This window comes from Fusarium phalaenopsidis (genome assembly GCF_050370095.1).
Source record: "Fusarium phalaenopsidis strain FUZ10S chromosome Unknown contig_32292, whole genome shotgun sequence".
In the NCBI taxonomy this organism is placed as follows: domain Eukaryota; kingdom Fungi; phylum Ascomycota; class Sordariomycetes; order Hypocreales; family Nectriaceae; genus Fusarium; species Fusarium phalaenopsidis.
The window spans coordinates 1,042,333-1,070,244 of NW_028145410.1; the positions used below are offsets into that span (position 1 = coordinate 1,042,333).

General features: G+C 53.4%; 10 protein-coding genes across 10 annotated transcripts; 7 read left to right on the forward strand and 3 right to left on the reverse strand.

Annotated features, from left to right (window-relative positions):
- Nucleotides 1-1,035: 1,035 nt before the first annotated feature.
- On the forward strand, nucleotides 1,036-5,377 carry LRP88_04640 (P-loop containing nucleoside triphosphate hydrolase protein; the record flags this gene model as incomplete). Its single annotated transcript, XM_083241212.1, has 10 exons — nucleotides 1,036-1,212; nucleotides 1,270-1,457; nucleotides 1,512-1,566; nucleotides 1,624-2,222; nucleotides 2,281-2,707; nucleotides 2,763-2,918; nucleotides 2,967-3,528; nucleotides 3,583-3,749; nucleotides 3,808-4,337; nucleotides 4,390-5,377. The coding sequence occupies 10 exons, from the start codon at nucleotides 1,036-1,038 to the stop codon at nucleotides 5,375-5,377; spliced, it is 3,849 nt and encodes a 1,282-aa protein (XP_083102360.1).
- A 569-nt stretch (nucleotides 5,378-5,946) lies between these two features.
- Nucleotides 5,947-7,340, reverse strand: LRP88_04641 (DnaJ domain-containing protein; the record flags this gene model as incomplete). Its single annotated transcript, XM_083241213.1, has 2 exons — nucleotides 5,947-6,987; nucleotides 7,047-7,340. 2 exons carry the CDS (start codon nucleotides 7,338-7,340, stop codon nucleotides 5,947-5,949), a joined length of 1,335 nt encoding a protein of 444 aa, XP_083102361.1.
- An 839-nt stretch (nucleotides 7,341-8,179) lies between these two features.
- Nucleotides 8,180-8,692, forward strand: LRP88_04642 (LYR motif-containing protein; the record flags this gene model as incomplete). The annotated part of the gene is made up of 3 exons (XM_083241214.1): nucleotides 8,180-8,246; nucleotides 8,341-8,517; nucleotides 8,586-8,692. The coding sequence occupies 3 exons, from the start codon at nucleotides 8,180-8,182 to the stop codon at nucleotides 8,690-8,692; spliced, it is 351 nt and encodes a 116-aa protein (XP_083102362.1).
- Nucleotides 8,693-8,968: 276 nt separating this feature from the next.
- Nucleotides 8,969-10,147, reverse strand: LRP88_04643 (Pre-mRNA-splicing factor ECM2; the record flags this gene model as incomplete). Its single annotated transcript, XM_083241215.1, has 2 exons — nucleotides 8,969-9,943; nucleotides 10,010-10,147. 2 exons carry the CDS (start codon nucleotides 10,145-10,147, stop codon nucleotides 8,969-8,971), a joined length of 1,113 nt encoding a protein of 370 aa, XP_083102363.1.
- A 1,326-nt stretch (nucleotides 10,148-11,473) lies between these two features.
- Nucleotides 11,474-12,826, forward strand: LRP88_04644 (sterol 24-C-methyltransferase; the record flags this gene model as incomplete). The annotated part of the gene is made up of 4 exons (XM_083241216.1): nucleotides 11,474-11,689; nucleotides 11,746-11,780; nucleotides 11,876-12,197; nucleotides 12,251-12,826. 4 exons carry the CDS (start codon nucleotides 11,474-11,476, stop codon nucleotides 12,824-12,826), a joined length of 1,149 nt encoding a protein of 382 aa, XP_083102364.1.
- A 911-nt stretch (nucleotides 12,827-13,737) lies between these two features.
- On the forward strand, nucleotides 13,738-14,967 carry LRP88_04645 (pyruvate dehydrogenase (acetyl-transferring) subunit E1 beta; the record flags this gene model as incomplete). Its single annotated transcript, XM_083241217.1, has 2 exons — nucleotides 13,738-14,142; nucleotides 14,209-14,967. The coding sequence occupies 2 exons, from the start codon at nucleotides 13,738-13,740 to the stop codon at nucleotides 14,965-14,967; spliced, it is 1,164 nt and encodes a 387-aa protein (XP_083102365.1).
- Nucleotides 14,968-15,680: 713 nt separating this feature from the next.
- Nucleotides 15,681-19,550, forward strand: LRP88_04646 (SKI complex RNA helicase subunit SKI2; the record flags this gene model as incomplete). Its single annotated transcript, XM_083241218.1, has 2 exons — nucleotides 15,681-18,812; nucleotides 18,870-19,550. 2 exons carry the CDS (start codon nucleotides 15,681-15,683, stop codon nucleotides 19,548-19,550), a joined length of 3,813 nt encoding a protein of 1,270 aa, XP_083102366.1.
- A 364-nt stretch (nucleotides 19,551-19,914) lies between these two features.
- On the reverse strand, nucleotides 19,915-20,592 carry LRP88_04647 (uncharacterized protein; the record flags this gene model as incomplete). Its single annotated transcript, XM_083241219.1, has 2 exons — nucleotides 19,915-20,190; nucleotides 20,248-20,592. The coding sequence occupies 2 exons, from the start codon at nucleotides 20,590-20,592 to the stop codon at nucleotides 19,915-19,917; spliced, it is 621 nt and encodes a 206-aa protein (XP_083102367.1).
- Nucleotides 20,593-21,596: 1,004 nt separating this feature from the next.
- Nucleotides 21,597-23,140, forward strand: LRP88_04648 (DUF427 domain-containing protein; the record flags this gene model as incomplete). The annotated part of the gene is made up of 2 exons (XM_083241220.1): nucleotides 21,597-22,764; nucleotides 22,824-23,140. 2 exons carry the CDS (start codon nucleotides 21,597-21,599, stop codon nucleotides 23,138-23,140), a joined length of 1,485 nt encoding a protein of 494 aa, XP_083102368.1.
- A 3,518-nt stretch (nucleotides 23,141-26,658) lies between these two features.
- Nucleotides 26,659-27,864, forward strand: LRP88_04649 (transcription factor HAC1; the record flags this gene model as incomplete). The annotated part of the gene is made up of 3 exons (XM_083241221.1): nucleotides 26,659-26,912; nucleotides 26,968-27,401; nucleotides 27,473-27,864. 3 exons carry the CDS (start codon nucleotides 26,659-26,661, stop codon nucleotides 27,862-27,864), a joined length of 1,080 nt encoding a protein of 359 aa, XP_083102369.1.
- Nucleotides 27,865-27,912: the final 48 nt, after the last annotated feature.

Genomic DNA, 27,912 nt, shown 5'->3' on the forward strand with positions numbered 1-27,912 from the left:
CACTGTTTACCCCATCGAGGATACAGTCAGCATTGGTTCATAAGAGTAACCGCTTGTTCCCCACGAGTGTCGCCGTGTGGCTGCACGTCTCCCCATTTACACGAGCAAGGCCGCTTAGGAACACTTGCATGTACATCGGCACAGGGAGCATAGGGCGCACCGCCGACATGAAGCCCAGCAAAGACTTTTTGGCTAAAATCAATGACTTACCGCTCGTCTTGCAGTGTCATCGGGGCCCGCGGGCCCGGCTGTCGAGCCAACCTTGGACTGATCCATACGTTTGATATGCACCAAACTTAAGGCTGTTCAGAAAGGAGGGGTTGTCACAACCCAAAAGATGGGTGGGTTTTTTGCTTCAAAGAGTTTCTGGGGAGAAATGCCCTGGCTTTTCAATGAACCATTCAACATAAAAGCAGGATCTATGAATGCTGACGACGCAGAAAGCTTGAGACTACTTAATCCAAGAATGAATTCGAGGAGCGGTCGGGCGCCGCGGAGACCGAACCGGGGGCGTTTGATGCTCCGGAGAGTCAAAGTGTGGCTGAAAGGTCCGATCCATGTGGCGATCACCTTAGTTTGGGTGGCAGGTGTGGCTGTCTGCCATCTTGATTCGATCCGAAGGGAAGGGAATGAATCTCCGGCTCCTGCTCTGAGACGTCATGTCACGTTATGCCTGTTCTCTTTCATATTCCCAACAAATCATCCCTGCTTCAACTCTATTTCATCAGCCGTTATTATGCCCTTCTTAAACGACGAATACGTATGCTTATCTAGGACTCGGACAAGCTAGGACTCGGAGACGTTGAATTTGGCTCAGCGGCTGAATGATCGGCCTGGAAATTACAGTTGCTTTTGTTTGCCCCCGTGGGCCGAGAAACGTGATGATGCATCGACTTTATTGGCTGTACCGTATTCCCCGGGTTTTGCGGACTGCGATGCCAAGAAGCAAGCTTATTTTAAAACAATGACCTTGCGATCTGCTGCCCTTGTCTTTCCTGCTCTTTTCAGTCTCTGGCTGCCTGTTCGGTTGTGGCGATGATGGCTGAGCAGCAGAAGAACGAGGTGCAGGAGGCCCAGCCGGGCGACTCTACTTGTGGTTCTACCAGTCAGCAGCAAGAGACGAGTATGGCTGTCAAGGTTGATGGTGATGGCGATAAGGGAGGAGGAGATGCCAAAGACGAAAACAAGGATACGAGCTTCAAGTATTACTTGGTGAGTCTTTGAGTGTCTTGTCTGGCTGCTGGGTTTAAAGTGCTGACCAACTGTTAGCGCATCTTCACTTACAATGATCGATTAGGATGGATCCTCAACTCGATCGCCTTTGTTGCCATGATCTGCGCGGGAACGCTGCTACCCATCATGGATATTGTCTTTGGCAAGTTCATCAACGTTTTTAACGATTTCGTGTCTGGAGAACTGTCTCCTGCGGGTTATCGAAAGGAGATTGCCAAGTACAGGTACGAGGCGACTCTCATTCGTCCTTAAGACATGTCAATAGCTGACAATCCCAGCCTATACTTTGTGTATCTGTTCATTGGGAGGTTTGTATTGACCTACATATGGACAGTAAGTGCTTCGATTTATCACTATGTGAATCCCTCTGACTAGAGCACTCTACTGTAGATGCTCGTCTCTATCGCCGCCATCAGAACCACAAAGGCCTTGCGCGTCGACTTTGTCAAGAGCACACTCCGTCAAGAGGTTGCCTTCTTTGACTCTCCCTCTTCATCTGTGCCTGGCCAAATTACAACCAATGGCAACCTGATCAACCAGGGCATCTCTGAGAAATTTGGCCTGACTATTGCGGGCATGTCAACCTTTGTCACGGCCTTCATTGTCGCCTTTGCAGTGCAGTGGAAGCTAACGCTGATTGTCATCGCCATCGTCCCTGTCAACATTATAGTCACAATTGCTGCCGTCGTTGTCGACATTGGCTACGAGTACACCATGTTTGACATTTATTCGAGGTCGAGTTCCCTGGCTGAAGAGGCTTTCTCGACTATTCGTACTGCGCATGCTTTCTGGGCCTTTCCCAAGTTGTCGAAACGGTTCACGTCAATCCTCGAAGAAGCAAGGAGAGTTGGCCGCAAGAAGTCGTTGGTCTACATCATTCTTTTCCCAACGGAGTTCTTCTGCATCTTCTCTGGTTACGGTTTGGCGTTCTGGCAGGGAATGAGGATGTACTCGAATGGAGAGATCACTGAGCCTGGAACGGTTGTAACGTAAGTACTGTCCGCGCTTTTCACTTCGGCATCTCTGCTTACAGGCCCTGATATATAGCGTCATCTTTGCCGTCCTCGTCGCTGCTACGGCCCTGACTCAGATTGCCCCCCAGACAGTGGCTCTCTCGAAGGCAACTGCTGCTGCGCAAGAGATGTTCCAGATGATCGACCGCAAGTCGCAGATCGACGCCCTATCTCAAGAAGGAGACCAGATCGCCGACTTCAAAGGCGACATTCAGTTCCGTGGTGTTCGCTTTGCGTACCCTTCTCGGTCTGATGTGACGATCCTTCATGGCTTGGACCTCGACATCCCTGCAGACAAGACTACCGCCCTCGTTGGCGCCAGCGGATCAGGGAAGAGCACAATTTTTGGCCTATTGGAGAGATGGTACATGCCAAGTGATGGCTCAATCACTCTTGATGGTCACCCGATTGAGAGTTTGAACCTGCAATGGCTGAGGACCAATATCAGGATGGTGCAACAGGTATGAGCCCCAGTATCAAGGGATAGGGAGGCCTCATACTAACAGTGTCTACTAGGAACCAACCCTGTTCAGTGGGACAATCTACCAGAATGTCGTGGATGGTCTCACAGGCACGAACATGGCTGACCTACCAGAAGACCAGAAGCGCACAATGGTCATCGAGGCTTGTCAGTCGGCCTACGCCCATGACTTCATTGAGACTTTGCCCAATGTCAGTAGCGACACATCGTCTCGAGGACCACTACTAACTCTGAGATAGGGTTACGATACTTGGATTGGTGAGCGCGGCGCGTCTTTGTCTGGCGGACAGAAGCAGCGCGTGGTCATTGCTCGAAGCATCATTTCCAACCCCAAGGTTCTGATGCTCGACGAAGCCACCAGTGCCCTTGACCCAAATGCGGAAAAGATCGTGCAGCAGGCTTTGAACAATGTCGCCAAGGGTCGAACCATGATTGTCATTGCTCACCGACTCTCTACTATTAGAGACGCCGATAATATCATCGTCATGGCCAAGGGTGATACTATTGAGCAAGGCTCGCACAAGGAGCTTATTGAAATGGGCGGAACCTACTCACGCCTTGTTCGTCTACAAGATCTTGGTAAAGGTGCCTCGTCGGAGGAAGATGACGAGACGGAAAAGGATGAGCCTGTTGCTGGCCTCGACCCGGTTCTATCTCGTGCTTCAGCACATGCAACAGCCGATATCACCAACAAGGATGAGATCAACTATGGACTTTTGAAGGGTCTTGCCTTGGTGGTGAAAGAACAGAGACCCATGTGGATTCACGGATTCATCCTAGTAATAGTTGCATTGTTCGGAGGTAAGTCGACCCCTTTTTTTGCTGAATCGTGTAAACTAACTTGAGCCATCTTAGGTGCTACTTATCCTTCATTGGCCATTCTCTTTTCGAGAACCATGACGGCATTTGAGACGAAAGATGTTGGCAAGGCTAACTTCTTCTCTCTAATGTTCTTTGTCGTTGCTCTTGGAAACCTCGTTGTTTACGCTGCCGCTGGTTGGGTCAGCAATGAAGTTGGTCAAGTAAGTCTTCTTTTCGCCCGAGCTGACGGTGAAATATTAAAACTGACTGAACTTCTAGCACATCATGGCAGTTTACCGTGGGGAGCTCTTTGACAACACCCTTCGACAAGACATGACCTTCTTCGACGACCCCAACCGTGGAACTGGGGCTCTCGTCTCCAGGTTGGCAGCTGAGCCTACGAATCTCCAGGAACTATTGTCGATCAATGTGGCGCTTATTCTGATCAACTGTGTCACCGTTATATCCAGCGCCGTCCTCGCCATTGCATACGGTTGGAAGCTCGGTCTTGTCCTGACACTAGGTGCCCTGCCAGTCCTCGTTGGCTCAGGATACGTGCGAATTCGTCTCGAGTACAAGTTTGACGACGATACAGCTGATCGGTTTGCAAAGAGTAGCAGCTTGGCTTCGGAAGCTGTGCTTGGTATTCGAACCGTCTCGTCGCTGGCGCTGGAGCGGGCTATCATCGAGAGATATAGTGGTGCTCTTGAGGGACTTGCGCGAGAGGCTATTGGTAGCTTAGGGTGGAAGATGCTCTTCTATGCCTTTAGCCAGTCGGCTTCTTTCTTGGCTATGGCTCTAGGTTTCTGGTAAGAAATTTTGTTATTCCCTTGCAAAGAGTATGGTGCTAACAGCCAATAGGTATGGTGGACGTCTTGTCTCAACAGGTGCATACTCGACCGACCAGTTCTACGTCATCTTCATCGCCGTCATCTTCTCCGGAGAAGCCGCTGCCATGCTGTTCCAGTATAGTACGAGTGTAACCAAGGCACGAACCTCGATCAACTACATCTTTCAACTCCGGCGCCAGAAGATCCTCTATGATAACGAGGACAACGGCCCTGATGCTTCTGTTAGCGAGAAGGGAGCTTCTGAAAAGGGGCTTGAGGTTTCCTGTGAGGAAATCGACTTTGCCTATCCTCGCCGTCCCAAACTGCAGGTTCTTCGGGGGATCGATATTGGTATCGAGTCTGGCAAGATGGTGGCCCTCGTCGGTGCTTCTGGCTGTGGCAAATCGACCATGATTGCACTGCTTGAGCGATTCTACGATCCCAAGTCAGGTTTGATCCGTGCAGACGGCCAAGATATCAAGACTAAGGATCGACGTCTCCATCGTCGAGACATTGCCCTCGTCCAGCAAGAACCGGTCCTGTATCAAGGTTCTATTAGGGACAATATCTCTTTGGGCATCGAGGAAGGTGTCCCTTCAGACGAAGACATCATTTCAGCCTGCAAGCAAGCCAACGTCTACGACTTTGTCTCTTCTCTCCCCGAAGGTCTACACACGCCATGTGGAAACCAAGGTCTCTCGCTTTCCGGCGGACAACGTCAACGCATCGCCATAGCTCGAGCCCTTATTCGTAAGCCACGCCTCCTTCTCCTCGATGAGGCGACGAGTGCGTTGGACACGGAGTCGGAGAAGGTGGTCAAAGAGGCGTTAGATCGGGCAGCAGAGGGGAGGACGACGGTTGCTGTTGCGCATCGGTTGAGTACCATCAGGGATGCAGATGTGATAGCTGTGTTTTCTGGTGGAAGAGTTGTTGAAAGGGGAAAGCATGAGGAGTTGGTGGCGAAGAAGGGAATTTACTATGAGATGGTGTTGGGGCAGTCTTTGGATAGAGAGGCGTAGGGCCACGGGGAGATTCAAGGGGTTATGGTCTGTAAAACAAGGGGCGCAGGCATACAGCTGGTATCAGGGTGATTGGGCATACAGGGCGTTTGGTCATTTTGGACATACTGGGGATACCTATTCTACTCTGCTCTAGGCTCATCTCTGCTCTGGTGTTGGGTTGGGGGATCTAGTTCTCTATTCTTTACTGTACATGAACTCATGGAGTTGCACCTCCTCTCAGGAAATCAAGAACACTACCATACTTTTTGTTGTATGGCTAAACACATGGAACTTGTGTGTCAACGGCATGGTCTCTCCACGGTTGGTGTATGACTGCTCGGGAGGGCCTGAAGAAGGAATTTGCAGAAGGTACGCTGCACAATAATAATAGGGTCATCGCACAATATTCCACACAACAGCGTCACTATATATTCGAGGGTGGGGTATGAAAGGGGTAACGTAGTTGGATAGCATTTTGAGCATATCCAACTCATCGTATTTAATCTAGGAGCCATATCATCATATCTATTTTATCTAGAAACCGTCATATCCCGACATACACACCATGTACCAACGTCATCTCGCCTTTAAGCCAGGACCTTGATATCACCATCCTTGAGCTTGCCGGCCTCAACCAGCCTCTTGACCTCTCCGCTCCACACGCTCTTGATCTCGTCAGCGACCTTGAGACCGTTGAGCTTGCCAGCCAGAGCAGCGATCTCATCAGGATCGATCTTGCCCTGGATAGTCTCGACGTCGCCCAGAACGTTATCGATGTCGGCAGGGCTAGGCTCGCCGGCGGCAAAGTAGTTGGCGTCCTTGACGGAGCCCTTGAGCACACGCTTGTTCTTCTTGACAGCGTTCTTGGCAGCCTCCTTGGCCTTCTTAGCAGTCTCGCGGTCAGCCTTGGCCGCGACCTCAGCCTCCTTAGCGGCCTTCTCCGCTGCCTCCTTGGCGGCCTGAGCATCCTCCTTGGCCTTCTTCTCGGCGGCCTCACGTTCGAGACGCTTCTTGTTCTTGGCGGCGTTGGCCTCCTGTCGGAAGCGCTTGATACGCTCGTCACCGGCTGAGGCGTCGTCGAGCAGCTTGCGGAGACGGGCGTTGTCCTCGGCCTTCTTCTTCTTGCGCGAGTTGGCGTTCTTTCGCTCCATGTGACGCTTCTGGTCACGGTTCTCGTTGTCGTCGGGGACATCCTCGTCGAGGTACTCGAAAGTTCTCCAGCTGTCAAAGTTGTACCAGAAGTTGTAGAAATCCTCGACCTGCTCCTTGGTGGCGTTGGAGTCGCCAAAGGTGGGAACGGGGTGTGTCTTGGAGAAGCGAGCCTCGGACTTGAAGACCTTGCTCCAGAGCTTGTAGTAGTCGCCCTTCTGGAGCTGCTTCTTGGTGGGGGGCTCGACGTCGGCCTCCTCGTCGACCGAGTCGAACTGGCGGCGCTTGACGGGGTCAAGGAGGACATCGGTGGCCTTCTGGATACACTTGAAGAACTGGTCGTCGTCCTCGCCGCCGTGGGCAGCCTTCTTATCGGGGTGGTGCTTGAGGACCTTCTTGCGGTGGGCCTTCTTGATCTGGTCCTCGCTGGCCTTGTAGCGGTACTTGGAGAGGCCGAGAATCTTGTAGTGGTCCTGGGTCTGTAGAGGGTGTTAGCGGGACCCCGAACAACAGATAGACAGAAATGAAATTCACAAACCTTCCAGTCCTTGGCCTCGCGCTGAAGCATCATGGGGTCCTCGGGCTCGCTCTCGTCGCTCTCATCGCCATCCTCGACCTTCTTGGCGCTCTCCTGGGCCTGGATGCGGTCATCCTCGGAAAAGGTGCGCTTGTGGCGGGCTCGTCGGGCGTGGGCGAGGAAGTGAGGGCCAACGGGCTCGATGCTGCGCTGGGTGGCCTCGGATAGCTGGCCGGTGGCCTTGAAGTCCTTCTCTGCGCTCCATCCGCTGGGGAGGGCGGGGAGGGGGAGTGTCACGGTAGCCACGGAAGCCATGGTGTGTGATTTGGCGGGTGTTGTTGGTGATAAAGAGGAAGAGAAAATTCCCGATTTTTTTGGTGACCTTTTTTTTTTCTCTAGGCGCACATGTAGAATTCCCCCACCATGAATGGTTTGGTGGGGTGAGGGGCACGCCTCTTCAGTGGGAACAGCACTAAATTGAGAGCGGTTATAGCGGACACACCCGGGTCAAGGAAAAAGAGAGACGTTTTGACAAACCCTTTAGCTTGTCCTCCTCTAAATATAATAAACAGAGTATAGTAAGAATAGTCAAAGAAGCTCTGAAGCTTTACCTTTGCTATGATATATCTTTAGCTAATTATTATGCTCGAGGGGAGCTGGTGTCTCGTTCGTTTCTGGACCCGCATGGGGCATCATGTCTCCTCCCTGCTGTGCGATAGCGTAATCAGACATCAGCACGAGACACCAGAACGGCTGCACTCAGTTCAGTCAATAAAGAGTATTCACTTTATAGCCTAATTATGAGCTAAATAAGAGATAAAAATAAGAAATAATATCATAAATTCTTAAATATTTTATTTATTATATTTCAGGGATCTTTTTTGCGTCAGAAGCCAGAGACCATTGACTCAGTGTCTTGTGTTTTTTAAGACTGCGTGGCAGTCCACTGTAAGTCAGTGGTCGCAGGATCCGGAATTACGCTGACCAACCAATGCCGTGGAATTCCACGCCTCGGGACAAATGGATGGCTTCTTTTTTCTCTTCCGATTTATCGCCGCCTTCAACTCAATTCTTGAGCCGACAACGACAAGTCACGACAAACCCCTCGCTCGTTTGGATAGAGCCATTCTTCATTCCTTGTTCAAATAGTCATCATGGCAACCGTCCCTGCCCTCAATGCTTACCGACACCTGATGCGCGCGGCGCGGATCGCCTTCCAAGGTACGAAAGGCTTCATGGCAATACCTCTGCCTCTTTAGCCTGCACTCATAGAATTGACTATTTCTCAATGATACTAACAATTCGCTTCATACAGGTGACACCCACATCCTCTCGGCCGCACAGCTCCAGATCCGCAACGAGTTCCGCCAAAAGGCCTCGATCGATGCCCCCGGTGCCACGGCCGCTATCCAGCACGCCGAGGAGGTAGCCAAGGTTCTTCGCGAGAACGTGGTGCAGGGCAAGAAGACAGAGGAGGGCAAGGATACATATAGTAAGTTGGATACAGTGCAGTCTTGCACCTGTCATAAGCAGAGGCCATGATGCTAACAATGGCCTCAGAGCTACGGATACACGAGCACACGGAGCGAGGAGACAACGAGTCTATCCTTACGGCTGGAAATGGCAACACGACGGGAGGTGGCTGCTGCGGTGGCGGCGGTCGATAAGAATAAGAGGAGTGTCTCCAATTGTACAATCTTGTAACATTACTGTCATGATACCCTCAAGAATAATGCCCAAAATGAACATCATCTCTCTATCTCTTTTTGAATCGAATTGAATCGGAACCTTCATCTTCTTGTGTCCCCTATTTCACCAAGTTCAGTTGTCCATTTCGCTAATGAAGCCCGCCCTTCCATTGTGTCCGTTTTCCAAAACGCCAAACACCGAAAACATACAACTCTACCCTTCAACCGCTGGTAAGACAGACGTGTACTCCTTTCTTAGTCTCCGGTCAGAGAGGCATATGCAGGCGTATCAGATGCTCCAGGGGGCGCTGCCACTGGTGCAGGCAACGCCGCTGGCCTGGTTCCAGCGGCTCTGCCACCCTCGATCGCCCGCTGACCCTGACCTCCCGCCTGGCGCTGCTTGGCATCCTTCAACATCTGAGCTCTCTGCTCCTTGTCCATAGTACCAATGGCCTTGGGCTGTCCCCATCGTACCCTTAGTGGGCATCCCGCAACAACGGCTCGTCCTTGGCAGGCTTCCGCCGCCTTCTCCGCCGCCTCTCGAGTCTCGTAGTTGACAAACGCGCAGTGCGACATGTGCGAGCACACCAAGCTCTTGATCTTTCCATGGACCTTGAAGAAGTCCCGTAGCTTGTACTCGGGCAGGTCGTCTTCGATACCGGTCACGAAGAGTGACATGACGTTCTTGTCGGCAGGGGGCTGCCAATCGCGCGGGCTCGGGGGCAGCTGGGCAGCGCTGGGGAAGACCTGGCGACCCTTAACGCTAGTCTTTGCTCCTGCGGCAATGGCCGCCTTTGTATCTCGTGTTCGAATCGGTCCAGGTCCGCCGACGCCAGCGCCGACAGCTGCGTTTCCACCCTTTGAACCCTCGCCAGCATCCTCAATAGTCTTGCCCTTTCGGAAGTAGGGCTTGCTGTTGGCGAGTCGGCGCAGCAGCTCGCGCGCCTTCTCGTCCGTCTTCTCGTACTCTTCTGTTCCAGCCTTGCCCTCCTCGATGAGCTTCTCATTGTTCTGGGCAAAGTATTCTCGGTTGATATCGGACTGTGGACCCGGGGCGACCATCTTGAGGGCGGCATCTCGTACGACGATTGGAAGACCGAATGAAAGATCGAGCATGCAGCATTGGCAGCAGTTCTTGAGTCGCGCGCAGGTCAGGCAGATGTTTGTCCTCTTCTTGCGGCCATGGGCGCGGGTGGCGCTCCATGCAAAGACGGTAAAGGGTCTGGTACACTGGTTCAAGACGAGTTAGCATTGTGTCTACGCGAAAACGCGAGAAAACAATATGGTCTTACTTACCAATTTGCATTCCGCACCGTAATCTTCCTTGATCATCTTGACGTAGGGATTCTCAGGCAGACACGTCTCGCAGACGGACGGGAAGTCGGTCGACTCCCATCCTGAGCGGTTGAGGTCCTGCTTGATCTGAGGCGGCATCGCGAATAGGTGGAGTGATGAAAGCGCAAAGGCGGCCGGGTGATTATCGTGATGGGGCGCCGGGGTTCTTTTGGAGTTGCGGCGCGCAGGGCAGGACTTGAGAAATTCAGTCACCCGCCACCTTATGTAAGCGTAACAATGACCTCAGGCACGCAGCTGCAGACCCGGAGTTGGCCGCCATTGGGCTGAGGGGCGCTTACCTTATCGATAAGTCTCGGCATTTCACCCTAATGCCCGGAAAAGGAAGCAGTGACGGAAGCCCAACTGGACCTTGTTTCCGATGAATTGGCTCATTCAACCTCATTTCTTAATAATAATTCTTGTCCATCTCCGTGCCATCTCCGGAGTTGTACCTTGGAAACAGGGTAACGGAGAGACAAACCGTTTGAGACGGAGAGCATCGGATACAGGATTTGAGGCGTCAACATGATCATCTAGTTACTCCAGACAGATCATACCTTGTAGATCCGGAGTTGCACTACGTTGGCACTCAAGTGGATATATCCGTCCAGTTGCTAGATTAGATGTCAGGTACGAAAACGAGCCCAGGAGACATTGATCAACACGACGCAACTCGTCATAAAAGGAATTTCATCATGAGGGTGTCGAGCATAAGTGAATCTCATCTCTCATAACCGAGAACCATCGCCACGATCCATCGTCAATCTTGCTTGGCGAGTTGATGCCGAGATGTTATCCAAGTAAACGCGCAGTCTTTTTCGTTTAAGGCACTCAGCGCTTTCGTATTCGTATCGTGGGGCTCTCGCAAATTGGCACAGCCCGATTTGCTCCTTAACAACTGCAAACTGCACCCTCACCGCCCAGAGCCCCCGGAACCAAGCGACTCGGGTGCCGGGGTGGCTGTCCTCCAGTGGGTGCGACGCCGAATCAGCGACCCTGCTTCGCACCGGAAGCATGTGCAAGCTCTGCTCTTGCTCGCCAAAACGCTGAAGTCGTGTGGGGATGTATCACAGGCACGCAGGTGCCTCGAGTGCGATACAGTCGCCCAGACCAAAAAACGCCCCCGACACCCCAAGCGATAGACAGGGGCTCTAATCCGCATCCGGTATAGCGCCCGGTTGCTGTTCAATTCGCGATTGAGATTGGATGCAGATGAATGGCCCAGTTCAGGGGAGGGCCCTGAAATTTGTCGACATTGCCGTCGCTGCGTTGCCCGTCGACGTTTAAAACCAACGCTGTTCCCTTTCTAACTCTGAGCTTCTTCAATTGATTGACTTTTGATCGCCCTCTCAACCCTTTTAATCTTTCTCTTGCTTGCCGGCTGTTATTTTTCCCTCCCTTTCAACCTTCTCCCTCACATTCAACATGGTTGCTTCATCGACCGCCTCCAACCTCGAGCGCGAGGACCACAAGCGCGATGCCGAGTTCAACAAGGCCATGCACGGCTCCTCTGCTCAGGCTCGAGGTGGTGTCGCTGCCATGTTCCGAAAGGGCGGTTCGGCTAAGCAGGCCGCTGTCGACGAGTACTTCAAGCACTGGGACAACAAGCCCGCTGAGAACGAGACTGCTGAGGAGCGCGCTGTATGAAACCACTCTGCCCCCCTCTCCTGAATGGCGGGGACTAACATGACACTCAGGCCCGTACCGCTGAGTACGCCACTTTGACACGACAGTAAGTAATGCCCATGATTTCCTCTGTCTCTCTTTCGCGGCGTCATTCTAGCCCGCCTACTCCCACGCCACTTTGTGCTAACATGTGGCCGACAGCTACTACAACCTCGCGACCGATCTATACGAGTACGGCTGGGGCCAGTCCTTCCACTTCTGCCGATACTCCCTTGGCGAGCCTTTCTACCAGGCCATCGCCCGTCATGAGCACTACCTCGCCCACCACATCGGCATCAAGGAAGGTATGAAGGTCCTTGATGTCGGCTGCGGTGTTGGTGGCCCCGCTCGCGAGATCGCCAAGTTCACCGGCGCTCACATCACCGGCCTGAACAACAACGACTACCAGATCGAGCGTGCCACCCACTACGCCTTCAAGGAGGGTCTGTCCAACCAGCTCACCTTTGTCAAGGGTGACTTCATGGTATGCAGCTCCTGGACGTCTCTGGAGACCAGCATTGGCTAACCCACTCGCAGCAAATGTCTTTCCCTGACAACAGCTTCGATGCCGTCTACGCTATCGAGGCTACTGTCCACGCCCCTACTCTCAAGGGCATCTACAGCGAGATCTTCCGTGTCCTCAAGCCCGGTGGTGTCTTTGGTGTTTACGAGTGGCTCATGACCGACGACTACGACAACGACAACCTTCACCACCGTGAGATCCGACTGGGTATCGAGCAGGGTGATGGTATCTCCAACATGTGCAAGATCTCTGAGGGTATTGCCGCCATCCACGACTCTGGCTTTGAGATGCTGCACCATGAGGATCTGGCAGATCGCCCTGACCCCCTCCCCTGGTACTGGCCTCTGGCTGGTGAGCTCCGCTACATCCAGTCCGTTGGCGATGTCTTCACCATTGTTCGCATGACCACCTGGGGCCGAACTATTGCCCACGGCCTGGCTGGTCTCCTCGAGACTCTGCGACTCGCTCCCCCCGGTACAAAGAAGACCGCCGACAGTCTCGCCCTGGCTGCCGACTGCCTGGTCGCCGGTGCCAAGGAGCACCTCTTCACCCCCATGTACCTCATGGTGGCCCGCAAGCCTGCTGCGTAAAGTGATGGGCTCCAAAACAAAACTCAAGGGAAAAGACAATTGTGAGGGTAGAAAAAGCAGCAAACCATGCTGGCTGATGATGCATTCATGAAGGGGGCCGGCCTCAGATATAAAGGGATTGAGAAAGGCAGAGGAGTTGGGGGCATTACTGGTATTTAATAATAATATTCCAATGTTAAACATCACATGATATATGTCCTAGTGTCATGATCGTGAGTGTCTACGAGAATTGGATCATGTCCACTCTTCAACGGCCACGAAGATGATCAGGAACCCAACATCGGTGTCTCATTTCTCCGATCCTGACCGTTTTCTGTTGCGCTTTGGTTTGGTTTTGTTTGTGGTGAGTGGAGATGGTCCCCCAAAATTCCCCTGGATCCCCCCAACAGACTGGTTGACGGGGTCGCCAAGGGAGCCTTCTGAGCTGTGATAGGCCCCTCGCCGATAACAGTACTGCGATTCTACTGATAGGGGGGCGCACGTTTGGTGGCTCAAAGGCGTTGTAGGGCGGGGACCACAGAGGGATAAAGCTGCCCCGAGCTAACGGAGGTTTGCTCGGGGATTCCTGCGGGCGGGTACCTCGTGTGCCACCAGAATTTCGTGAGGACCCGGGTACCTCGCAGTTCCGGTACGATACGTACCGACCGGCCCCAAAAAAAAACTGGAAGCTGGCCAGCAAAGAGCGTCGTTCGGTGAAATTCCCTCTCTCAACCCGACGTTGTTCACCTCGCACCACCACCCTCAAGCTCATCACCATCCTCAATTCCCACGTCCACGTCGACGACCCGGGAAACCAAGAGAAGTTTGGCATCTGCAGCTTCTTGATCTTGAAGTTTCCGTCCTCCGACTTCCGTCGACCGCCCTCCGTCCCCACGACTCCCCGGGTCAATTGACAGTCCACCATCTTCATCATGTCTCGCATCCTCCGACCTGCAGCTCGCCTAGCTGCCTCGACCCGGGCTCTTCGCGCTCCTGCCACTACCTCGTTCGCCCAGTCCGCCGCCGCACGCGCTGCTCTCACCAGGCCCGTCCTCTTCGGCTCTTCTCAGACCCGATCTTACGCTGAGGGCTCCGGCTCTGGTGTCAAGGAGGTCACCGTCCGAGATGCGCTCAATGAGGCTCTTGCTGAGGAGCTCGAGTCCAACCCCAAGGTCTTCGTCCTCGGCGAGGAGGTCGCCCAGTACAATGGAGCTTACAAGGTGACCAAGGGTCTTCTGGACCGCTTCGGTGACCAGCGTGTCATTGACACCCCCATCACCGAGTCTGGCTTCTGTGGTCTTGCTGTTGGTGCCGCCCTCAGCGGCCTTCACCCCGTGGTGAGTAGCTTTTGCCTATCGTCTATATTTGAATCGCATGTCTGACCAATGTTTGCCGTCATATAGTGCGAGTTCATGACCTTCAACTTCGCCATGCAAGCCATCGATCAGGTCATCAACTCGGCCGCTAAGACCCTCTACATGTCCGGTGGCATCCAGCCCTGCAACATCACCTTCCGTGGCCCCAACGGCTTCGCTGCTGGTGTCGGTGCCCAGCACTCCCAGGACTACTCCGCCTGGTACGGCAGCATTCCCGGCCTCAAGGTCGTCTCTCCCTGGAGCGCCGAGGATGCCAAGGGTCTTCTCAAGGCCGCTATCCGCGACCCCAACCCCGTCGTCGTTCTCGAGAACGAGTTGATGTACGGCCAGGCCTTCCCCATGTCCGAGGCTGCCCAGAAGGACGACTTCGTCATCCCCTTCGGCAAGGCCAAGATTGAGCGCTCTGGAAAGGACCTGACCATCGTCTCCCTGTCCCGCACTGTTGGCCAGTCCCTTGTTGCCGCCGAGAACCTCAAGAAGAAGTACGGTGTCGACGTTGAGGTCATCAACCTGCGATCCATCAAGCCTCTCGACGTTGAGACCATCATCCAGTCCGTCAAGAAGACACACCGTCTCCTGTCTGTCGAGTCCGGCTTCCCCGCCTTCGGTGTCGGCTCCGAGATCCTTGCTCTGACTATGGAGTACGCTTTCGACTACCTTGACGCCCCCGCCCAGCGAGTCACTGGTTCCGAGGTCCCTACTCCTTATGCCCAGAAGCTTGAGGAGATGGCCTTCCCCACTGAGCAGCTGATCGAGGACTACGCTGCCAAGCTGCTGCGACTGTAAAAAGGAGAATAAGAGACGGGACGGGAACCGGTTCAGCCATGTGCGCATTCGTCCCTTGACGGCGCCCGTGCTCATGTGACGAGTGAGGTAGAGGGTAGGAAGCGCTAAGCGTCATCCCTTCAAGGGATTAAGGCGCTGGATGGGAGGGCTGGTTCAAACTGGCGTAACTGTTGGACGCTTCTTGATAGATGTGTGGAAGGGAAGGAAATGTAATTTTACTCCGTGTTGCTATGTATACAGTCAGGGCACGGCACCCGTCTTATTAATGATCTAAAATCTACTTGTATGTGGTTCATAGTGTGAGGCTGTGACATAAAAAATTGTTGACCCGATTGATGCCGATTTCGGTCTAGGCATGAGGCTGAAGCTGAGAGTTTGTTTCTGCACGGCATTCATAGTTTTCAATGTTGTTGTCAAATGTACCCAAGTTAAAACTACCTCTAACCATAGCCCACACATGCAGACTCTTCAATTGCTAAAATCCAACTCAACAGGTTCTTTCAAGCTGTTCTCTAAATTTAGTGTTCTGGTATAGGGTAGTCAAAATATCCATCGCGGGGTGGACGTCCCGCATCGGAATGGGTGTCAGAATCACAACGTAATGGTGGGGCACTTTCAACCTGGAGCTTCCAACATCACTACAACAACTCCAGTAACACAATCGCCGAGCTGCCTACACTACCTTGCCCGCTCTCAAGGCTAACTCAACGGGCATGGCTGGTATAGACGCCCTCCTTCAGGGAGAGCCACAAGGCACCGGCCAGCGCCAACCTCGTACCCAAGAACCTGATGAGCTGAAGCGCAGCCTTGAGGAGCTTCTCCTCACACCCTCACCAGAGTTCTCGCCCGAATGGCTCAACCGACTACAGCAACGATGGGACTTCGAAGCTGACTACACGTCCCTGTTCAAGGTGGCACCACCGCACACGAGAACTCTCACTAGATTTCAACGCCATGGATTAGAGGGTCGTGTTACAGGCTACAAGAACGTCACAGTGCCTGCCAACAGCGCTACCGCCAAGAATTCGACCAGCTTGTTACGAAAACCTGCCAATCGTGCAGACTTTGTGAGAGGTGCTGCTGGATTCTTTCCTTTTGCGCCTGGTGGCCTCGAGGGCATTGAAGCTACTGCAGCGTTTGAAGATCAAATCCATTCTGGAGACATTGCCAAGTCTACTGGTTCTGGAAACAAGCTGGAGAGAGTGATTCAGCTAGGTGCTGAAGGTGGACTGCTTGAGATTGCTCCTGGAATGAGCAGAGGTATCGACTTTACCAAGAAGACGACCGTTAACGAAGAAGATGCGAATGCCATCAAGGAGGTGCTTGAGGAGGATCCCGAGGAAGCCAAGGCTGCACCCGATGCGAGCGAAGACGCTTCTCCTGAAACTGCTACCCCGGATCTAACACCCGACTCTGGTGAAGACGGCGACGACATTGACAGCATTCTCCCTGTTGAGTTCCCGGCTCTGGAGCCTCATGGTGTCCTTGCAGCTTCCAGTGCCCGCAAGGCTGGTCGCGAGTGGGCGCACATGGTCGACATCAACCACGACATGTCCAACTTCAGAGAACTCGTTCCCGACATGGCAAGGGAGTGGCCCTTTGAACTCGATACCTTCCAGAAGGAGGCCGTTTACCATCTTGAGAACGGTGACTCCGTCTTTGTGGCTGCACACACTTCAGCTGGCAAGACAGTGGTGGCCGAGTATGCGATCGCCCTGGCAGCCAAGCACATGACAAAGGCCATCTATACCTCTCCCATCAAGGCGCTGAGCAACCAAAAGTTCCGCGACTTTCGACAGACATTTGATGAGGTGGGGATTCTTACCGGTGATGTCCAGATCAACCCTGAGGCTAGTTGCCTGATCATGACGACGGAGATTCTACGAAGTATGCTCTACCGAGGAGCTGACTTGATTCGAGATGTCGAATTTGTCATTTTTGATGAAGTTCACTACGTCAACGACTTTGAACGTGGTGTCGTGTGGGAAGAAGTCATTATTATGCTGCCTGAGCATGTCTCCCTCATTCTACTATCAGCCACGGTGCCCAATACCTATGAGTTCGCCTCATGGGTTGGACGGACAAAGCAGAAAGACATCTATGTCATCTCCACGCCAAAGAGACCTGTGCCCCTTGAGCACTACCTCTGGGCTGGAAAGAATATCCACAAGATTGTGGATTCGGAGAAGAAGTTTATCGAGAAGGGCTGGAAGGACGCACACCATACTATCCAAGGGAAGGATAAGCCCGAGGCCGCTAAAACTACCGTTGCAACCCGAGGAGGCAACCAACGAGGAAACCAGCGTGGTGGTCCCCAGCGAGGAGGACCCCAAAGAGGTGGCCGAGGAGGGGGTCAGCTAAGAGGAGGCAATCAGCAACGAGGTCGCGGAGGACCTCCTCGAGCAAGCCATGCCCCTGGTCACATGGGCCGTGGAGGTCGTGCAGGTGGCTTTACATCAGTTGCGCAAGACAAGAACCTTTGGGTCCATCTCGTTCAGTTCCTCAAGAAGCAGACCCTCCTCCCGGCCTGTATCTTTGTCTTCTCGAAGAAACGCTGTGAGGAGAATGCCGATGCTCTCAGCAACCAGGACTTTTGCAACGCCACAGAGAAGAGTCATATTCACATGATTATCGAAAAGTCTGTCGCTCGGTTGAAGCCAGAAGACAGACAGCTACCACAGATCATCAGACTACGAGAGCTCCTGAGCCGAGGCATTGCTGTCCACCATGGTGGTCTCCTACCTATCGTCAAGGAGCTTGTTGAGATCCTGTTTGCGCAGACACTTGTCAAGGTGCTGTTCGCTACAGAAACGTTTGCTATGGGCCTGAACCTCCCTACACGAACAGTTGTCTTTTCTGGATACCGCAAGCATGACGGACATTCGTTCCGAAACCTACTACCTGGCGAGTATACACAGATGGCTGGCCGAGCTGGCCGTCGTGGTCTAGATACTGTTGGATCGGTCATCATTGTCCCTCCTGGTGGACTTGACGACGCTCCTCCGGTTGCAGACCTGCGCAACATGATTCTGGGAGAGCCCTCGAAGCTACGATCACAGTTCCGACTCACATACAATATGATTCTCAACCTGCTCCGCGTGGAAGCTTTGAAGATTGAGGAGATGATTAAGCGCAGTTTCTCTGAGCATGCTACACAACAGCTACTTCCAGAGCACGAGAAGGATGTCAAGCTGGCACAAGCAGATCTGGCAAAGGTCAAGCGCGACTCTTGCGAGATTTGTGATGTTTCAATGGACGAGTGTCATCAGGCGGCCCAGGATTTCAAGCGGCTCACATTCGAGTTGTACAAGGGCATGTTGGCCATCCCGATAGGCCGCAGAATGTTCTCCTCGAATCGCCTCATTGTATTCAACTGGGATGGTGTCCGCTCCGTTGGAATTCTCCTAGCGGACGGTATTAGTAACAAGGGCACATCAGAGGATCCAACACTACACGTCTGTGCCATCAAGTCCCTCCGGGAACGACGCGACGCAACCGACCAGCTCCCCTTCATCCCTGCTTTCACCAAGTATCTTCATGAGCTTCCCAAGAGCAAGAAGCGGATGCAAACCAAGACGCTTCACGTTCCGCTGAGTGACGTGGAGTGTCTCACCAGATGGGTAACCAAGGGTATTCTTCCAGAGATCTTCCAGGGCGGTGATGGCTATCATCAAGCTAAGGAACGTCTTCAGGAGCTCTGCGGCTCATGGGGCGATAAATGGGAGGAGCTTGATCTTTCCCGAATCAAGCAGCTTCAACTGCAGGAGATTGTGGAGAAGAGGATCGACTTGGTCAAGACAATATCAAACTCGCCAGCCACCAAGTGTCCAAACTTCTTGAAGCATGTAAGTCAACCCTGATTCCGGTCATCGTATGCCTTTGGGTTCTAACCACCGTTACAGTTTGCCATGTGTCACGATGAGTGGCTCATCAAGGAGCATATCTCCCAGTTGAAGCAGTCTCTGTCGGATCAGAATCTTCAGCTTTTGCCTGATTATGAACAGCGTGTTCAGGTATTGAAGGAGCTTGGCTTCATCGATGAGGCAACTCGTATTCAGCTCAAGGGCAAGGTTGCTTGTGAGATCCACTCGGGAGACGAGCTGGTCCTCACCGAACTCATCCTTGACAACGTGCTCGCCGACTACGAGCCTGCTGAAATCGCCGCTCTTCTGTCGGCGTTTGTGTTCCAGGAAAAGACGGACATTGAACCCTCGCTCACTGGCAACCTCGAGCGCGGCCGTGATACCATTGTCGCCATCTCTGAGAAGGTCAATGATGTGCAAACACGGCTGCAAGTGATTCAGTCCGCTGACGACTCCAACGACTTTGTTTCACGACCCCGTTTTGGCCTCATGGAGGTTGTGTACGAATGGGCGAGGGGCATGACCTTCAAGAACATCACCGGCTTGACTGATGTGCTGGAGGGAACTATTGTGCGAACGATCACAAGACTAGACGAGACATGCCGTGAGGTGAAGAACGCGGCGAGGATTGTTGGTGATCCAGAGCTGTATCAGAAGATGCAGCAGGCGCAGGAGATGATCAAGAGGGATATTACGGCAGTGGCTAGTCTTTACATGTAGGCGCGGCATGGGATGGCATTGGGCATTGGTATTACGACGATGACGATGCATTGGCTGGCGATGGGAGTCGTCCATGTTAGGATGTAGACGACATGTTTGACGATTTAGTTTCACGAACAAGACAAAAAGCAAATGCTAGAAATATGTGTTGATGTCTATTGTACGCTTCTCAGAGCCGACATATATGTGTTGATCTCACTGTCATGTCAAAGCAAACATGAAATCAAGTCGCCTCCCAAATCCCCAACGCCAAACCGTAACCAAGAGAAAGTGATTGTCGTCTACCCCCGACGTTGACCATAACACATGCATCGCTTATCCCTCCAGCTCCACACCATGTCTCGCCGAACAAAGATGGCCGTATCTATGCGCGCAGAGCCCGTAGTCGCTGCTGCAGCTTATCTTCCTCCTCGGCGGTGGGCTCGTTGGCCTGTTGGGGTTCGGCCATGGAAGGTGTTGCCTGGCTGAGCTCCTTGCTGAGCTCGAGACCGGCATCGTCAGCGAGCTTTCCAAGGAGCTCGTGGACTGCGTCCTCGCCGACTTGGGTAGATGTGGACTGGGTGATGGCATCTTGGTAGATACCGTTGGACATGGCGTATTCTTCGTTTTGCTGCTTGAACTGCTCGAGGGTGACGAGGGTCTGGAGAATCATATTAGTCTTGTCGCGCAAAGTGTACAAGAGCAAATAAATGCGCACCTTTTCGGGGTTTGTGCTCTTCTGCGCCATGTTCATGGTGCGCGACGACGAAGCCATCATGTGCGTCATGCGGTTCATGGCATTGTTGGCCTGGATCTGAGCAGCCGAGAGCTCGGCCATGTCGGCCATCTGGTCCATCTGCTGGGCAAGGGCCTGCTTGGAGAGCAGCATCTTTGCCTTTTGGTAGGCCTTTTGAGTCTCGCCCTTCTTGAGGAGGTCCTGGATCTGCTTCTTGAGGATGGGGTCCTGCTTGGCGGCCTTTTGGGCCTCGCGGCGGGCCTGCTTGGCTTGGAAGCGGGCTTGGAATTCGACTTGCATGTCGCGGGCCATCTGACGGTTCGACATTGTTGCGGTTTCTTGCGAAGGGAGGAGGAGATACGAGGGTAGACGCGATGGCGATGAAGAGGTTTTTTTTTTCGTTTAGAAGAGATTGTCGAGGTTGAGGGAGTCTGTAGATGTCATGTGAGTGTCAGGCAGCATGGAAGCGCCGAAAGCCTAGAAGCGGCCTTTGGGTGTGATGGACGACTCACGGGCCTGTCGTTGGGATGCGGGGCGCCACCCTCACTCATTCAGGGAAGTGGGAGAGAGTGGGCGAATGACGCAACGGCGGGACGGAAAATCACACGGAACCTGAAAAAGAAGAAAAGTTGTGGCTTGGAAAAGTGCACAGCCACTCAGCGCTTGGACACGGGAGGAAGCTTGGCTAATAATAAGCATGGAGTTGTTGGGAGCAAGGTAATGAATGCTGAATGCACCAAACAATGTCATGGTAAAATGCAGAGCATCTCGAGAAATCCATGGAAGCTGTATGGATATTGGTGATGGCATTTTTGAGTAGGCAGAGGCAAAATTACCTTGTTTTAATTACCGAAAAGCTTAGTATTCTTCCCACATCTTGCATCGGTACCAATGCATTGGTTACAGGGCGAGACATTACCCTGGAGAAGCACCCTGTTTATGCCAAATACCCGGTTTCTCAGCTACAATTCAAGGCCGATATTGATCAGACTTTTCTGGGGGACGGGAGAGTTGGGAAAATCAGGCGACCAATCAGGCTTGGAGATTTAGAGCCGACCGAAGGGGAAAGGAAGAGGAAAGAGACAAGACGACCAAGGTGTGATGTGCGTGTGGGTGGGCGACGACGAGAATGGTTGAAGGGGGACGGGGACGAATCGTGACAAGATTAAGATTATTAAACAAGACAACAGCCTGATTATCCTGGATTCAACATTGGCATTATGATGCTTCTATAACTTGGCCAACTTTATCCTGTTCTTGCCAGTCTTTTGCCATCAGCCCCTCCTATCCAAGTTGCAAGGGTTCACGAGGCTCTGGCAAACACCGCGACGATGCAGACGTCGACCAGGGATCTGGACCTCGAGTTTGAAGGATACCTGTCGTTCCTCGAGCAGCAAGACCAGGAAGACCAGGAAGACCAGGAAGACCAGGAAGACCAGGAAGACCAGGAAGACCAGGAAGACCAGGAAGACCAGGAAGACCAGGAAGACGAGAGCTACTATCAGTATGGGTCCTGGCTTATGCCTTTGGAGCAGCTCGACCAGCAACTTCAACTCAACCAGGCACAAGAGGACGCGAGAGATGGGCAGACCGCGTCTTTCAAGCAACCTACAACTCAGACAGAGCCACAACTCAACCAACAGGCTCCGAACAATGTCCCCAGCACCGATACAACTGTGAGACAGTCTCCAGCTCAACAAAAGCTGTCGCAGGTCGATGGCGGTGACCGGAGAGCGGCCTCAACCGCGAGACAACTCTCTGCTCAACAACACCCGCAGCTAGACAGAACACAGCGGTCTCAGTTGACGGAGCGAGATGCGGGAAATCCCCAGACCGCAACTCGCTCGCAACCTCAAGTTCAGCAAGCGTCATTGTCTACCGACAGGCGGAGTGGGAATAATGCTTGGGGTACCCGCACAACTGGCGGTCAACTTGCTGCTCAACACCAGAAGCAACTCGGCCGGGGCGCATTGAGCTATACCCGTAGTATAGGCGCAACCTCTGGGCAATCCTCGGTTCAGAAACAGTCCAAGTTCGACAAACAGGGCTCAAGCAGTGATAATCCGATTGTCATAACTCACGAGCGACCTTCAGCACCACAACAGCAGTTGCTCGATCGAGGAGCTACCAGCAATGTCCATCTTCCAAGTGCAACACCACTGCCTCCTGCTCAACCAGACCGAACCGAGCGACGGGACGCGAGCGATCATCAGAATGCCGATACACCAAATGGGCCAACTCCAACTCCACAACATCAGCAGGGGCAGCTCAAGCGGAAGCAACCAGATTCAGAACAGCCCCATCACCATCAAAGACGGGTACGGCAGCGAATCCCGGGTCCAATGGCACCTCCGCCTAGACCAAAGATGAACGTGGACGACTTTCCAGAGGTTCCACGGATAGAAAAGATACAGAGACATCTCCGAGTCACCTACAACGGCATGGAGGTTGCTGAAACGTCGGACGGCTTCTGGGTCCTCCAGCAGTATCGACCACCAGGTTCGTTTCTCGGCCAGACAAAAGTTGATCCCATCCAGGTCGTTAACTCACTGATATAGAATATTACCTTCCCAAGTCATCCCTCAAGGTCCCTCTCACCCCCACGGGCTACAACCCACCGTGCAGATTCAAGGGCCCCAGAACGCACTACTCGGTGAAGGGTCCTGACGGCAGGCTCCTGGCCAACAGGGTCTGGTCCTATGAGGAACCGAAGCCGGGGTATGAGGCCATCCAGGGCTACGTCTCTTTCTACGCGCGGCCTTGGCAGTCGTTTGTAGACGGGGAGCGGGTGGTGCCGTACCGGACGGACTTTCAAGGCGGTTGGGTGACGGCAGAGATTGTCGGAGTGGTGAGCGAGTTTACGCCGAGGTTTTAGATGAGATGACTATCTATCTGACACGGGAGATTTGGATGGGAACTTTGCTAATATGGGAATGCCCGGAGCTTGAGGAATTATTATTACAGTGGGTTCGTAAACTCTTCCATTGCTTCCATTTCGTCGTATTCTGGGCCGTCTGCTCCGGGAGGTGACAGGGGGGAATAGTGTCTGGAGATAAGATGAGATTACTATGAGATTCACGAGATTGAAAATGGGGTCCCAGGAACCCGAGTTTGGGATCAATTGGATCAATCAAGCTCTGACAAGGGTGAAATTGCAGACCAGGGGTGGTTGGCTCTTGGAATGGGAGAATCCACAATCCCCTTTTTTGTTCTGCGCGCCCAGACTCTTGTTGGCTCGCAACTCTATCGTCAGACTATCGTACGTACCATCGCGCCCGGCTGGGGAACTATCTACACGAGAACAGAGCTAGGGGCATGAGGTGAGCTGAGCGAGGGATGAGTTGATCGTAAGGGTCCTGATGGAAGAAGGGAGGGGAAGTTTGAGGCGTTTGGAGGGGGGTCTCATGTGTGTGAGATGAGGTGAGAATTCAATCAGTCAATCAATCAATCAATTAGTCCCTGAAATGGGCGGTAAAGTGAGGGCCGGTGAGACAGAGATCTACGGTGAGACAAGAGACATCAAATGGGTTTCAGCCCTGAGTGTGCTTGCGAGTTTGAGTTTGGCATGTTTCTCCCTTCCGTGTCTCAGGCTCTCTCCCTCTCTCCCCGTTTCGCGCTGTAACGGGATCGTCCGCCCGCTTTCCTAAGGAGAAAGGAGAAGAGATTCCCCGACGGCATGGCAGCCCGCTTTCGCGAGAAGCAGCAGGCTGGGACTAGCGCAGCATTCCAGGGAACGGGGATGCGATCCGACGCAGGAGAAGGGGACCGAGGAGCCGGTGAGGAGGGGGATTGGCGGTGATGAGCTGGGCTGGGCGGGCCAAGACACGACGTCGTCTCTTGATAGCCTGCTTGACGGAGAGGCGGGCTCTTTCGCAATTGAGGCTGGGAGGCTTGGAGCTGAGTTTTCTTGTGCGACAATAGTTTCTTTTTTACTGATGAGCTCCATCAGGGTGAAAATCTTTAATCGCATCAGGTACCGTGTAGTTGCGGAATGTGATGCGACATTGACGACCACCCTTTGCGTTGGTGATGCCATCATCAATTAAACTCACAACGCTCTCCAAGGGTTAATTGCGTGCGTGCCTGCGCAAGCTTGGAACTCAAAATGCTGTTGAGACGCTGATGGGAAAATCTACTGTCGTACTGGATCTATTCTGAGTTGGCGGCCGCTGTGGCTGGCTCAGGGCAGAGATGATCCAAAAAAGGTACACGCGAGTAAAATGCCCACATGGAATGGTCCGCTATGGACTTGACGAGAGCTCAAATCATGGCGAAAATGGAGTCTCTTGTGGATATGCCCCCAGCAAGGAGGGACAGAGATTCTAGAGCCAGCAAGAAGAAAAAGGCAGGCTTAGGCTTAGAGCGAGCGTCGGATAGCACCCGGTAGGGCCGGACGGTGCATGCACCCTCATCCGTGTTTGCTCTTTTCCTGGAACACGAAAGAAAGCCAGAGGCCCACACTCGAGCTGCGCCAGTCAGCGTCAGATCAGCATGTGAGACGCCGCTGATCTGTAAGTGAGAAAGAGGCGAGTCGAGTCTTACGAAGCGTACATGGCGCTCACTCACAGACTCGGCATTACCTATTTGCGTCGGGTTGATGCGATAGGTGATGATGGCGAATTGTTTTGACGTCTCGAGTAGAGTTGGTTGAGCTAAGATGTCGTCGTATCTTGGGCATGGTTTGATGATGGCTACTACTCCTCCGTTGATGCATCCCATCACCTTCTCTTTCGGGACCTGTCCGGCTTCTTTTGGTCACATACCTCACAAGCTGCAACTCTGAGGTTGCCTGGAACTGCGGCGTCTGTAGCCGATCCCTTGGGACCTTGGCCGAGGTTAGTTTCGATTCCTCGCGATGCTGCACTCTGGCCTTCTCTGGCGTTGTAGCTCAGTGTATCTGGTGGCAGGCTGCGTCATCTCCCTTTGATCTGACTCAAAGCGATGATGCTTCCCTGCATCAAGTTTGGTGGATGACTCCCTTTGTCTGGCGCGGCCCTTGGGTCTTGGTGGAGTGAGTGGTCCCGTGGAGCGGCGGACGGGCTCTAGCAACTGTCGCGAGCGCTATTCGGGAAACGTTACAGCCCGTGAGGCCTTGCGTAACGAAGAAAATACAGTGCAGCCTGGCGTATTTTATTCGGCTGCCTACTATGACTCACACTGTGCCAGACCATCCTTTCCGTCCATTTCGCACATCTTCCTTGGGATGAGCCCATCTCGTCATTGTGCAGACGGAACACGCCTTGGAGCGCAAATAGCTCCTCCATCAAGTTTCCGCAAGAGGCAAAAGATTGGACTGGAGATATGGATTATTTTCTTTTGATCAGATGCTGATCCATTACTGCGTCAGCTTTGAGTTGGACCGTCCCCCTCACTTGTGCCTGGAATTCCAAAAAGCCATGGCCGAGAGCATATCGCACGACGTTGGGTGAGGGGAAGCGATGGATGGATGGATCCATGATGAGTGCCTTGTACCACCACACCTTGACACGACGCGACGACTCGTGTAGAGTAGATAGCCGGGCCTACCTATTGTTGCCTCCCCTAAAATTAACATTCGGCAGCCTACAGCAAACGTACAACACATACACGAGCCTGAGGACGGCAATCCAATACCTCTCCGCGTGCCGACCGAGCGAGTGTAGGTATCAATCAACTCGCGGGTCCACCAATCACGACATAGACTCGCACCACTCACCAGCCATCCTGAAGGAACCTAAGAAAGGACCCGGACGGACTGTTCTGGGCAAACAATACTCCCGCCGCACCATGCTCGAAACAAGGGAGAAGGAGCGAGAAGCTCCGTACATGGTATCCTCCTAGGTGCGCCGCGGGCTCCTGGGCCGGTCGAGCCTCCGTGCTCCGTCCAGAGGCGGGTGCGCAAGTCAAGTCTCACGGCCTCCGATTGATCGCCCCCTTTTTTTGGAAACTCGAACGGGCTGTGGATCCCTCCGTGGGCACCGACTCTCAGGTAGGTTGCGTGTCAGCCCGCCTCCCGCCAATCACGCCGCCCCGCGGACCATGGACTCAGCCCCCTGCAGTTGAGCCACCCTCCTGAAGCCTAGCGGTGGGGGAGAACACTCAGCGCCCTGCTGCGTGGCTTCTGGTGGGCCGATGCCGATGCGCCCCCTGAAAGCCTGTTCGTAACGACGGCCAGCCCTGGTACCGAGAGGTACGTATCGGCCGCCACCTTTCCCCATCGGGACATCAGCGAGCGTTCAGGGGGTGGGGATCTCAGGGGACGCTGCCTCAGGCATCCAAATGTCACAAGCTCCAAGCCTCCAAACTCTCGACGTGTCCTCAACATAAAGAGAACTGGTTCCCGCTATGCAAGCAGCTCTATTCCGACACAACCAAACCAAACAGCCCACATATGAACCATTTGGCGCTACCGCGATGAACCCCATAGAGATGATGACCCCCGGGTCCTTTACTGACGCTACGACACCTCCTGTTGACGCTACCACTATGAACCCAATGGAGATGATGACACCCAAGTCGTTTACCGGTGGAGAGAGTCCTTCTATGGCTTCCATCAAGGAAGAGCCTTCGACACCCTCATCAGACTCAACTTCCCAGAAGAAGCCCACCAAGAAGCGCAAGTCCTGGGGTCAGGTCCTCCCTGAGCCTAAGACAAACCTTCCTCCTAGGTATGTCTCTACTTACACCAATGACGTCGCAACATGGTCCTCACACTGCATCAAGGAAACGGGCCAAGACCGAAGATGAAAAGGAGCAGCGTCGTGTCGAGCGTGTTCTCCGTAACCGCCGCGCCGCCCAGTCTTCCCGTGAACGCAAGAGGCTCGAGTCCGAAGCCCTCATGAAGAGGAACAAGGAGCTCGAGAACCAGCTTGGCGAGCTTCAGAGGACCAACATGTTGCTCGCCAACGAGCTTGCCCAGTACCGACGCACCTATGGAATTGTTACTCGATCTTCCTCTCCCCTGGACTCCCTTCGAGAGAACGCTGTTACTCTGTCACCAGAGCTCTTTGGCTCTCAGAACGCCACTGGCATGGTCGATGTCATGACACCCCCACACGCCACTGTCAACCCAGCGTCTCTCTCCCCCAGCCTTTCTCCGGTAACCGACTCTGCCGCGACCCCCGTGAAGGAGGAGCCGTCTATGGATGTGACTACCTGTGAACTGACCCCTAGCACCTCTCCCGACCTGGCACAACATCCTGCTGAGATGTTGTCTATCGACCTGCAGTGTCACATGTCGGCGGAGATGCTAAGGTCGTTCCAGAAGTCGCTAACCTTGACGGCGCCAACATCGGGTTGGCTCCGGCAGCTTCGGATGATGTCGCTTTTAGCCTCGGTGATTCCTACGACTCTTCCTCTGACGCTGACCGATTCGTCCTCGAAAACGGTCTCGTCAAGAATTGTCTCTTCGATTCTCCTTGCTCTTCAAACCTCAGCGAGGACTACCTCCTCGACTACCCCTCTCCTTCGTCCAACATCTACGACGACTTCGACATTAGCCAGTTCTTTGTCGACGACGCAACCACTTCCGCTTCGGAACCTGTGTCATCTTGTGACTTCTCCGCTGCGAACCACGCCCTCGAGCCCAAGGTCCATGACCTTGTGTCTCCAGTCTCTTAGGAAGATTCTATCCAGCAGCTCCGACCTGGCGCGTCCTCACTTGGATGC